Source organism: Lepidochelys kempii, chromosome 8 (assembly GCF_965140285.1).
Source record: "Lepidochelys kempii isolate rLepKem1 chromosome 8, rLepKem1.hap1, whole genome shotgun sequence".
Classification (NCBI taxonomy): Eukaryota; Metazoa; Chordata; order Testudines; family Cheloniidae; genus Lepidochelys; species Lepidochelys kempii.
In genome coordinates, this window is record NC_136387.1 from 52,726,744 (window position 1) to 52,738,925 (window position 12,182).

At 49.3% G+C, this 12,182-nt stretch overlaps 1 protein-coding gene across 1 annotated transcript in view; it reads left to right on the top strand.

Moving 5' to 3' along the window:
* Positions 1 to 2,234: 2,234 nt before the first annotated feature.
* Positions 2,235 to 12,182, top strand: part of LHX4 (LIM homeobox 4) — a 59,037-nt gene continuing 49,089 nt past the window's right edge. Inside the window, exon 1 of the mRNA XM_073356569.1 lies at positions 2,235 to 2,310. Coding sequence (XP_073212670.1) covers positions 2,235 to 2,310 — 76 coding nt within the window. The remainder of the gene's footprint in view (positions 2,311 to 12,182) is intronic.

The following is a 12,182-nucleotide window of genomic DNA, read 5'->3' on the forward strand; positions in this document are numbered from 1 at the left end:
CTCACTCCCCGTTATTGTTCGGTTTTTTGCTCGTTTCACTTATTGCTTTTTGTTTAAAAAGTCTCGATTAACAGAGTCCTGATCTCGGTCTCTCTCATCTGTTGTAAAGGACATTTCCCAGCACGGTTTAATATCGCTGGCATTGGAATAGACACGGGTGTGTGCAGGGCTCTTGCCATCCGTGGGGATGGTCCACAATACGAGAAGGGGCATGACATGCATTCAGTCATTAGTTAGTGACTTTTACTCCTAAAATATGCTGTTTTAAAACCCTCTCCCTCCCAGCCCCCGGTAAGGAAAGCAGTCGGCCACTGGGAAGAACGGGAGCAGTAGCAAATGGCAAACATTGCAATCTTTAAGGTGGAGCGCTGTATTTCTTAGGCCATCTTCCTTGTACATTAAGACGGGGTTTTCAGAGTACTATCGAAAGCCATTGGGCTGGCTGTTTTCTGCCTTGGGTTTCATGGGGGAAAAGGGGTGAGCGGGGTTCCTTTTCTGAGGAGGTTCAGTGGGCAGCAAAAAAGCCAAATGCTGGAGCTCTCTCTTTTCCAAGCGCCCAAATGTGGGGTATTCTAGCTTCCTAATCTAGCCAGCCAGCATCCCTTCCTAACGCCTAGAGAAAGAGGATAGGAAACACCGAATAACCGCAGCCTTGCCTGTAGCGAGAACCGGTCTCCGAATCAGACTCAACCAGGGTAGGGGGATGTTTGGCTGAGCAAATATTGAAATTAACTAGATGAAATTAGTCAGACATCCAGCTCATGTTGATAAGATGGACTGGGGCTAGCAAAACTGGCCAGAGGTTTTTATATGTATAAAGTGAAAAAAGCTATTAAAAAACCTGTTTGTTTTCCACTGTGTGACCTTTCTGCCCTGCGTGTCGTTATAATGTAGCAGTGATTCGAATTGTTTTTAAGAGGAAAAGCTTCAAAATGAACAGAGACGGGAAGAATAGCTTCCTCGTGTGAGATCTGAATTTTTCCAGCTAAATAAGTCATGGGATCCGAGCTATTTCAATGTGTGCGCGGCTTGGGGACATGTAATAGGCACTCATTGAAAAAGAATCGCGATGCTCCGTGCGAAATACAGAGCCCAGCGTTATCCAGCAGGTCTGTGCAAGGTGAAGCAAAGCGGTAGCTGACGCTGTATGTCAGCGTGGGAGAGGGGGAAATAAAACACCGGGAACGATTTGGATAAAGGGGAAATCTTAGAAGAGCTGCTGAGGGAAGACAGAACCAGGCACGAATAAAGCGAGTGAGAAGCTCCAGCAGAGACCAGCGCTGCAAAATGAGGAAGGCCGCGTGGAAATGAGGAGCTTAATTTGCTTCCAGACGAACTGGGAGCAAACCCCAACTGGAAGGAAGGCGGGGCGGGCGGGCTCGTTTAATCCTGCCAGCGGCAGCCGAGGCGTGTGGATTTCTCGTAGCGTTTGTTACAAAGGGGGCAGGCGCTGCTGTGTCCGGTGGCTGGGTGGCGAAGGGGTAGATGGATGGAGCCGCAGGGTGAAGGGAAGACGGGGGTTGAAGGGGGAGGGAAATGGAGCAGCAGCGATGCCCAGGAACGAGGGATAGTAAAGTGGGCTGTGACTGACGCAGGGATTTCTAGCCTGCCCCGGTGTAACAAGCCTGGGGCGCCGCTATTTCACCGCGGTAACCTCCCGGTACAAGGGATGCCAGGACCAACCAGAAGGGCTGCGCTAAGCCAGCAAGACAACGAGGAGCTCTAAGGCACCAGCTGCCGCCGCTGCCTTTATAGCCCTCGAAGGGCAGGGGCGGGGCTGAATGCCAGGTAGCCACGCCCATAAAGGCACAGGCCGCGCCCACTTCGCCTGGTGGCCCCACCCCTAAAATCTTTACCTGGGCTCTGTCCTTTGGGTGTCCCCGCCCCAGTTTCTGACATGATGTAAGGGGATTGGCTGGAGGGGGCGGGGCCTCCCTGCGGAAAGTGACGTCACGCTCACTCCCTGCAGTGTGAATGAATCAAACCTGCCTTCAGGGGACCAGCATTCCAGCGAAAAGAGCTGCGGCAGCATCACTTTAACCCGGGATACACTAACCCAGGATAGCAGGATCAAAAGAGATTTGAAACAGACCAGGGCTAAAACAGGGCCACTCCAGTCCTCCAGCACGTGTAGAAGGATCAGCCCTGATTGTACTTTAAACTTAATGTTTTGTTTTATTTTTATAGAGAGATTAAAATAGAGCCGTTTATTTTTTATTTTCTATTTAAATAAAATGATGCAAAGCTCAGCACTCACTACAGAAGGTTCTGTCAAGGGGCTTCCAGAGATTCTTGGTGTGCCAATGCAACGTAAGGATTTTTTTTTCCCTCATTGATTTAATAATAAAGAAAACTGGCAATGATAGAAGCCTAAATGGTGCAGGGAGGGTGGCTAACTGCACTGTGAGATGTGGAGAGGCAGGGGCGGAAAAAGTATTTGAAAAATGTAAGACGGGTGGGTATTTCCATGTGAGGCAAATTCCTGCGAAGGGGCTGGATGAGGTTGGTTGCCTTCTTTTTAAAATACTAATAATATAGAGAGAAAAATAATAATATGCAACAGGGAAGGAAGTACCCAGAACAGAGTGGATATGCAGGATGATTGTGCTGATTGGGGAAGAGGAGCTGCTAGGCAGCTAATGGGAAGTAAACAATCTTCCTGGATGACAGCAAAATACTGGTCCCGCAGCCACATCAACTTTAAACCGCCTTGCAAGAAGTTGGGAGACCCCCTGAGCGCTGCATTCTAAGGGGGGAAATTTCCGGAAAGTGCACCCATCTTGCCAATTTGCTCCTAGGAGTGGGGAGACCCCAATGCAAGTCACCGCCGGGGAGTTTATTTGCAATCTGCTCTTCCCAAATGGGGGCGGGAGGAAGGGGAGAAGACCCGCTGAGCTGCCTGCCGGGGGAGATCCCAGGCGGTTGTTTTGTCAAATTGGACTTGAGGGTAGCGTAGCTCAGGCTAAGCTGTGAACTCTGATCCAGGAATAGACACAAGTTATATGCATAGGAGAGCTTAGTTGTTCCTGTATCAGGAATATAGCTATACTATAAGCATATGTATGTATCTACACGTGAGAGTGTGTGTGTGTAATATAGCTATGCGTGTGTGTATGTATTATAACGTGTGTATGTACATATATATTTGTGCGAATGCATATATATATATATATTTGTGCGTGTGTGTATATATATATACACACACACGCTGGTATATATGTTGTTTGTGCATATATATATGGGGATATATATATGCACACTGATATATACGGTATATGTTAATGTAGATACATACACACATAATATAGACACATCCATACTCCATAATATTCGTTGCTTGTGTTATGACCCCGTATTTCTCGCTCTGTTCCCAATGCTGAGCACGCGGATCGGCCCCTCCTGTAGGCGATAGATGCTCTGGCAAAGGGCTGGCTCCCTGCTCCGCTCTGAATGCGGCGTCTCTCCTCCGCGCTCGCAGCCCGTGTGTTCTGGTTACACTGAGAACGGCCCTGGGGCATTTCTGCCTCGCCCCTCGGGTGGCCGGGGCAGCCGAGATGCCGCGTGCGGCTTTTCCCGGCGGGGCTTTGCCTGGTTTCCAGGGCTTTCTCGGGGAAGTCTCGGGTCCGCTGAAATGTGAAATCCGCCGGGCGCTCGGAAAAAGCATGACATGTAAATGACAGGGGAAACAGATCAAGAGTTTTCCGCAATTGCGGCCACAGGTCTCTGGCTAACCGGGGCGCTGGCATGCGGATGTGTCGGTGTGTGCGTTGTTATACATTACACCCTGTTGCTTGGCGTTGTGCGGAGACTGCCCGTCTCGTGCGTTGAATGGTTTCGCTTGGAGATCCTTTTGCTAACTCACTCCAGGCCCGGGTCGCGTTTGCAGCCGGGAAGGTGGTCACAGTCACTGATGAGGGGGTACTTTACAGATCCTCTGCCATCCCGCCCCCCGGCTTAGCGCCTCTCCGGCGAGATCTCTCTGGAAAGTGTTGGAACTGGCTGGCGTGTGGGGGGAAGTTATAGGAGAAGTTAGGGGCCTTTCACACCTAGTTTGACTCGTAAATCTTTGCTATCGTCTGAAACCCAGCAGAAGGGAAGTGCGGTTACTTTCTTGCGATAGCAGGGCACACAGAAGGGTGGTAAAAAATGTCCCAGAATGATCTTGGTCGATGGAATAAGAAGAACGGGTTTCAGCTTCTGGACTGTTCCTTTGTTTGTATTTGATTGTTTGGAGCCTTTCTAGATTTATCTTTCTGACCTGTGGTGCCCTCTCCCCGGCTAGAAAACTGGGGATTGTTTTAAAGGCTGTACGGAGCCCGTGCGACCTCATTTTATTCCGCTTTATGATCCAGAGGGGAAATTTCCTCCTTTTGCTACTGAGTTTTAAAATCCGCCTCCAAACCAACCTCCCGAATTCAGAGAGAGCGAGCGAGAGAGAGCGAGAATTAACTGGACCCGGCCATTTATCCAGAGATAGACCTGTCGGTCAGAAATAGGGTCCAATGTATAGCTCGGGTCAGAGAATCTGTATTTATAATGAAGAGTCAGTTGGTTTAGATCAAATACGGCTAGGTTGTATGTCAAAAATCCTTAAAATCCCATTGTATCAATCTGTCCAAATATTGATCTCTAGATCTAGACCGCTATCGAATGATGTATGGATACAGATCTCTCTCGTATACATATATAAATGTACAAACCATTATTTCTGCATATACGCACAATTATCTGTATATTTATAGAGAGATCTGTATCCAGGCATAATTAAATTCGTGTCTAGCTATATACCATTATGTATAGACGTATACAAATTATCTCTTTCTTCGCATACACAATATCTATGCTATATGTTGATAAATACTATAGATACATAGATACAAATGTACGTGTATCTACATATCTTGATCTAGTTATCTTTTTTTCTACAAAGCTCTGGCTGTAAAGGTATCTGTGTATTTAGAGACAGATCTTTCTTGTTGAATAGCTTACACACGAGTCTAGTATATTCCATTGATCAATTCATTCCTTGTCAGTCACCTTTCGTATTTTGGTTGCTTACATTTCGATGCCTAGCGGGTCACTGGCTGGCAGAGTTGAAATTCCTGACCCCGACAGGCAAAAGATGCTGTTTTCTTACCCTCCGCCTTGCCAGCGGTTGTGCTTGTGCAAGGGACTTGTAGATGGGAAGGACTCTGTGCCCCTCTCTGCTTGGACAGCGACCGGTCTTTAGGCAGCTCCTGGAACCCCCCCTTCTCACGCTCCCGCTGGGCACTGGGGCTCAGGTGAAAGACTGGGGGGCTGCAAAGGCTCCTGGGGCGGGCATAGTCCAGATCCTAGTGGATTCTGGGTTGGGCAGAATCTTGCTGCAGGAATCTCCTCCACTTAGGCTGGAGCGCTCCATCCCTTGGGTTTCCTGAGCAGCAGCTCCCGGATTCTCCTGATTTGCAACAATACTCTTCCCCCTCTCCCCCACCCCTCAGCAAACCAAACCAAACCAAACCAAAAACTCTTGAGTTGGAAATGTGTCCAGAGCAGCCCTGACATAGCGGCTGAATGGAGAGTCTGAGTCAAACATTTCCAGAGAGAGGGGACAGGAGCGATCCGGGCAGCCGCGTTTCACCTCTGGCTCTTTTATCTCCTTCTCTCATCCTTTCCTCTGATGGGGTTGTGGCAGGTGTGTTTGTATTTTGTTTGATTAAATAAATGCAAAAGCCGCGCAGAAAGCCCCCTGTGCGGGGATGAGAGATTGTTGCTTTCCAGTGACCCCCGGTTCAGAGTCCTCTCCGTACGGAAGAGGAGACATGAGACGCGGGTTGTGAATTTCACTAGCCCCCTTGCTTTGTGTTTGCTGTGGACTGTTCACCTGCTACCTTTGCTGTTCTAGGTACCAGCCCCAGGGATTTGTTTTTAATTGCTCTGAGTTAGCAATATTTTTTCTACCAGTGAGAAACTGAGTCCGACTCTCCTTCTCTTTCTTTCTCTGCAGTGTACACCCCCTGTTTTCTGTTTATCCCAGACAACGAAACGATGACTGTTCTAGGCAATCGTCCCTGTTAACAATTGTTTTAAATTCGACTAAACAAGTAACCGATTACAAATAGGGTGTGATGAGTGTTTGGTTCCGCTCCCCGCGCTTACAATATCGCTCCCAGCAGGCGTGAGAGAAGGTCTTACAATTCCCTTCGATTCGAATTCGAGGAACCACCTGGCTTGAGAAGGAATGTTAGATCGAAAAGTCCTCCCTAAAGGGCGGTAGGAGACACTGCGGATGAGAAGAGCGGAGGCCTCCGTGTGGGGTCCGATTTCCCCTCTATACTGGGAGTCCTTGACTCCCTGCGTCCCAGGCAAGAGGGAAAATCACCCTGTGCTATTGGCCTATGGCCAAATCCCAGGGCTCCCCAGCCCTGGGCGACGTCCCCTTTCCTGGCCGGGAGCCTGTTTTAGCATCTTTGTAATGAAACTCATCTCTAGCTCCCTGGGACTCTTTCCCACTAATCCGGTGGAGGAAGAAGTAGCTCAGGGATGTCTGGAAAACGCCGTTTACAGGACTGGGATGCGGGGCTCCGGAGCTGGTTGATTGATCCCTTGAGGTGTCCCATATGCAGCCCAGCCGGGGCCACTCAGTGCTGGGGTCAAGATCAGAGGAAGGGGCATTTCCCTACCTGCTTCGCAGCAGGAGGAAACTCCGCCGACCCCACCGCCGCCCAGTGCGCTTCCCTGGGGCGTAGTTTTCCTTCCTCCTGTTTGCGCAGAAGGACATTCCGTCCCAGCGGGTGGGTGGTGAGCGAGGAGGAGGAACTGGTTTGGATGAGAAGAAAATTCAGGCACCGATATCTCTGTGAGCTGATTGCGATAGCGACAGGAGACAGACCTCAACAATTCAAAGAGCCTCTCCATCCCCACATACAGATCGATAGATAAAACTATTTCTCTATAGAGAGATCTAATTCGAATTGTCTATGGATAGAACGTATTTATCTCCTCACACACATATAAATGTAATTGTTTTTACACCTGGATCCATGGAGATAGATTGTTTGAATTAGAGCTGCCTGGATAGATTTTGTATCTATGTTCCTGTATTTGTCTGTCGACGCATCGTTTATTAATCGACGGATATAGAATTTGTTGTCTGCGCTGTGGCGGAGGCTTTGTTATGCGTGTCTGTTTCTAGCCTTATATTTGTGGATTAGTGTTGAAAAGACTAAAGCGATTGGGTTGGTTCGTAAAGTCTCATTTACTGTCTGTAAAAATGACCTGCCCTGGTCAGAACTTCATCCCAAACCCAACTGGGCAATGCACAGCCCTTCTCTGGGTTTAGCTCACCTGAGGGTGAGTCGTCTCTTTCCCAGCCGTCCCTTTGCACGTCGGAAGTGTGCCTCTGAATTTGGGGAAGAGGCAATTTCCACCCGCCGCCTACCCCCTGGGTCGCCTCTTGTTAACTTCGCGATTATCCCGCACATTCCCGCCGGTTCAAACCTTTCCCCTCTTCCCAGCCAGTCGTTGGCCCGGTAGGTTATCAGCGTCAAAAGCCCCTTTCCAAGTTGGAAGAAGTAAACGAAACCTGTAGGATTTGGGGAGGGGGAAAAATGATTCCGATCCGAGAATCTCTCGCCTGCTTCGTATTTTTTCTCTCGCCTCATAGCCCACATTCCTAGAGATGTATCTGGTATGAATTAGCTCCCTGGACTAGTGCAGGATTAAGCCGGGAAGGTGATGGGGAAAGACAAACGCCGAAGCGCTTTTCTGGGGTTGTGTGTAGTTTTGCCCTGGTAATTTCCTTTCTCGCCCTCCGATCTCCTACAGTCCTGGCTCTTTCGGGCTGAGAAAAGAAGCCTAGTTTGAAATCATCACAGATTGCAGGAATTACCCCCCCCCCCCCCGCCCCCATGCGGGGATTTTCCTCCTCAGGTGTGCGCGGCGTCCCTTGCTCAGCACTGCTCCGGATCGCTCCTGAGGTTTATCAAATTGTGTGTTAGTTAAAGACCAGAGAAATGCACGGCGCCAAACCGAGCCCGCCTGCAGCGGAGACAAACGCGCCCAGCCTGTGTTCGGCTGCCCAGCGCCCGCTTTTTCTCTAGTCTAGTCAATGGCTAAGGGCTCGATCCCGTGCGCCCTGCTTTCCCGCTAACTTCACAGAGAGTTTGGGGGGCTCGGTGGATCAGGGTCCCGGCTGGGGAAGGTCTATCCAGGGCTGCTCCCGGGACACAACTGTGTTGTCGCACACTCTGGTGCCGATTCTGTGATGCATCCGCTCATTCTGGTGTTCGCTGGGGGCGACGCGAAGACGCTGCGGCGCGTTAATGGTGCAAGCGTTTTGTAGTAGCAGGGGCTATTCTGCTCCGATGTGACTTCCCCTGGAGCAGGAGCGGCCCGGGACTTGCCACCAGCCCTTGCGTAGCACACCTGCTGCGGCCGCTCGGCTTTGTTTCGCTTCCATTGAAATGTCGCTTCTGCGGCAGGGCGAGCAAACACAACTCGGGAGGCTGATCCTGAGAGAGCAGAAACTCCACAGTGCAGAAGCGAAACCTTGTGTGCACTACCCAAGGGCTGGGATCAGATTCCCCAGCCCCCTCCACCTCACCCAGGAAAACGGCCCCTCGATCTTTCTTGCTGTCTTCCCTGCCTTGTTGGTCAGGGAAGGCTCACAACGCCCATAAAAGGGATGCCAAGCCAAAGGGCTGAGAATTCACTTCCTAACATCAAGCCATGAGGAGAAAGCCCGGGAGTGTCCCAAGGGGGGAAAGACAGCGGTGGAAAGCCCCGGATCTCTGCAGTGTTCCGGGTACCCCATGGCATCAGCGAACCCCAGAATCCCGAGCCCTCTGAATGAAATATTTGTGGAAAGAGTGACTCATTGAACAGAATGTCAGGTCAGGCATTTTACTGATTTCGATTAGCGGGGATTAAATCATGTTATTCCTCCGCCTTCTCTCCTACAAACAAGCTTCAACAAAACATAGGGCTAAGTATTATCTATCATCTATCTATCTATCTAAATGGATATTAGCTCCAACCCAGCGAATAATCATTCCCCTCCCTGTCTGCTCCCCAAACATTGCAGCTCTGAGAATCAGAAACTGAAATTGGACTAGACAGGAAAGGGAAAGTGTCTTCACTGGGTCCCATTGTCCCAACTGAATGCATTTATGCAAACGAGCAGAAATAGTGAAAAGTCAACAGGGTTTTGAGAACTTTTTCAATCGGTTTTTCCAGGAGGAGAAGAGTGGCTTCCATGTGTTTGTTCTGTACAGAAATTGGTTCACAACATAGGCACATTTCAAGTAGCGACGCGTGCCCCTCTGAGGTTGTGATCCAAACCTGAGCAAAGCTGAAGCGTTCCGTGAAGTTTGACAACTTCTCCTTGTCTCACCTGGTTATACTAAGGTATATTGCAAGCGTTGTGTTGTAAATTATCCACTGTGACCTGTCCTGAGAGCTCTTGGCCTCAATGCACAACAGGATGGACTAAAAGGAGTGTCAGCCTTCACTCCGGATTGCTTGGCTGTTGCCAGTCTGTCTCATTTACCTTTTTGTCTTAACAGTAGATTTTTGTTTGTTTTGTTTTAACACAAGTGATGAGTCTGATTTTCCCGGCGTGGTGGCTACAAGGGGTTGAGTTACTGGTCAGATCCGGGGACTAGGGATCAGGAAACTTGAATATTCCTGACTTTGCCACTCACTCGATGGCACTGGGAAAGTCACATAAAGCCAGATTATGTCCCCTTCCTTCGGGCTGAATAGCATTTTCCTCTCCATTTCCAGTGTGAGGGAAGCAATTGTTTTCTCGCTGGTAAAACGGAGCTAACACCTGCCCAGCCCGTTGAAATCCGTGTTGCTATTATACATGCAAGCCACTGCTGTGTTTTTCTGCCCGTGCCTCCGCTGCAGTCCAGGCCGTGGGGTGGGTCCAGCTGCGCTGGGACTCAGTGAATCTCTTTGCACCTGGGGAGGGTCCGCGCGGCTCTTGCACGTGGCTTGGAACAGAGCTGTTAGCAGGCGCGGCGCCGGCCTGCTCTCCCCCCCCCCCCCGGCCTCCCCAGGGGCTGTGGCAAAGGCAAGGCAAAACTAGGCAATAGGAAGAGCGTGCTGGGTGGCTCACGGCACGGGGAATCAACGGGACTCGGCAGGATTTTGTGTATGGTCACCGCAACATGAAACTGACGCATGCTTTAAAAACAGGCTGCAGTGATACTGTGAGTTTGCGGCGCCCAATCCTCCAACCCCTCCTCACTCGCACAAATAATCCTCCCTCCTGTGTGTAGTCCCATTAGCTTCCGTTGGACCTCTTGATGTGGGGAAGAATTTGAAGCCGGAGATAGTAACAATTTTACCGGTGTTAAAATGCAGCTGTTTCCATTCTTGTTCAGTGATCAGGCTGTGAGTGAGTGGCTTGCACAATGCTATTCTTGAAGGGGAATTAGGGTGGCTGGCGACTGTATTCTTTTAAACTGCAAACGAAACCAAGTATGAACCAAGCAAGCCACCATTTTCTTCTACTCCCTGTAAACTAAAATAATAATCCTGCCCAAGCTGATTTAAACCCAATGCTTTTTTAATTGCTTTCAGCCGGTGAACTTCGAGCCCGAGATGACATTTTTAGGGTTGAATTATGAACTTCTCAGTAATGGAAATACTGACACGAGCTTAGCTAGAGTGGCACCAGTGATACTGCGATGATAAATGAATGACACCGCTGGGCTATCGCCTGCCATCATTCCGCACGCAGATCTTCAGGGGCAGCTTTGCAGTCAAAGGGGTGGCAGAACACCGCCCGTTCTAGCTGAGGAGCGCGCTGACGTTGCCTCTGCTTATACCGGATCTGAATGTGTCCCTGTGTCTTTTCCCGCTCACACCAGTTTTTCAGTCTATTTGTGTTTTAGTCTGGGGGAGGATCTCTTTGGGGCCTGATCCTGGGAAGTGCTGGGTGCCCTCAACTCCCATTGGCTCTCAGGAAAGGGACTCAGAACCTTGGAAGTTGGGGCATTTTTTGGACTGATCCAAACCCCATTGGAGTCAATGGAAAAAGTCCCAGTGACTTCTGTGGGGTCAGATCAAGCCCTTTACACGGAATAATTGAATTAACTGGATATTGTTGCATGGTGTCTTGGAGGGTATGATCAGAGTGCAAAAATATATGAAGAAGGCAAATAATAACGAGTAAAACATATGTTTAGGTTGGTGCCAAGGGTATAGCCTGGGCTAATAGGAAGACACTAAGAAAGGGAAAATATAGGGTGAATGTCAAGAGAAAAATCCTATGTGTGAGATCTGTAAGGCTGTGGAATAGCCTCCCCTGAAAGGTGCTAGAAGCCCCATCATTTGAAACACAGGCTAAGCCCCTGCAAGCCACAGTCTGGCACTGGTTCCCAGGGAATATATGAGATGGTCTAGTAGGGCTTTTTAAAACCCTGTTGTCTATTATTCTATTTAAAAACTCAGCTTCCCCCAGATAACCAGTGAGTGAAAGTGAACATTGTTTGAGCAGCATGTGATCTCAAATAGTTAAAGACAAAATACAATTCTCGGCTTTATTAGACTAAAACAAAACTTAGAATGAGAGAGAGGCCTTAAAAGCTGGAAGCATGGGATTCCTATTCCAGCAGCAGGAGTGCTGAGGGACAGCAGAGAGAAGTCAATGGAAAGAAGATTCACTGTTAATTGACAGATGTTGTTGTCTACCCCTGGCACTGAGGATACCTCTCTGGGGGAGGGAATTCCAGTTATTAAGAAGAGACAAGTATTAGTAATGGGTGAGCCGATCATTAGAAACATCGATAGCTGGGTTTGCGATGACCGGGAGAACCGCATGGTGACTTGCCTGCCTGGTGCGAAGGTTGCGGATCTCTCGAGACAACTAGATAGTCTTCCATGTAGTGCTGGGGAGGAGCCGGTGGTCGTGGTACATGTAGGTACCAATGACATAGGGAGGGATAGGAGAGAGTCCTGGAGGCCAAATTTAGGCTGCTAGGTAAGAGATTGAAGTCTAGGACCTTCATGGTAGCATTCTCTGAGATGATCCCACTTCCATGAACAGGCCAGTTAGACAGGCAGAACTGCAGGGTCTCAATGTGTGGATGAGATGATGGTGTAGGGAGGAGGGGCTTAGATTTATTGGGAACTGGGGAAACTTTTGGGAAAGGGGGAACCTATACAGGGAGGATAGGCTCCTCCTAAACCAA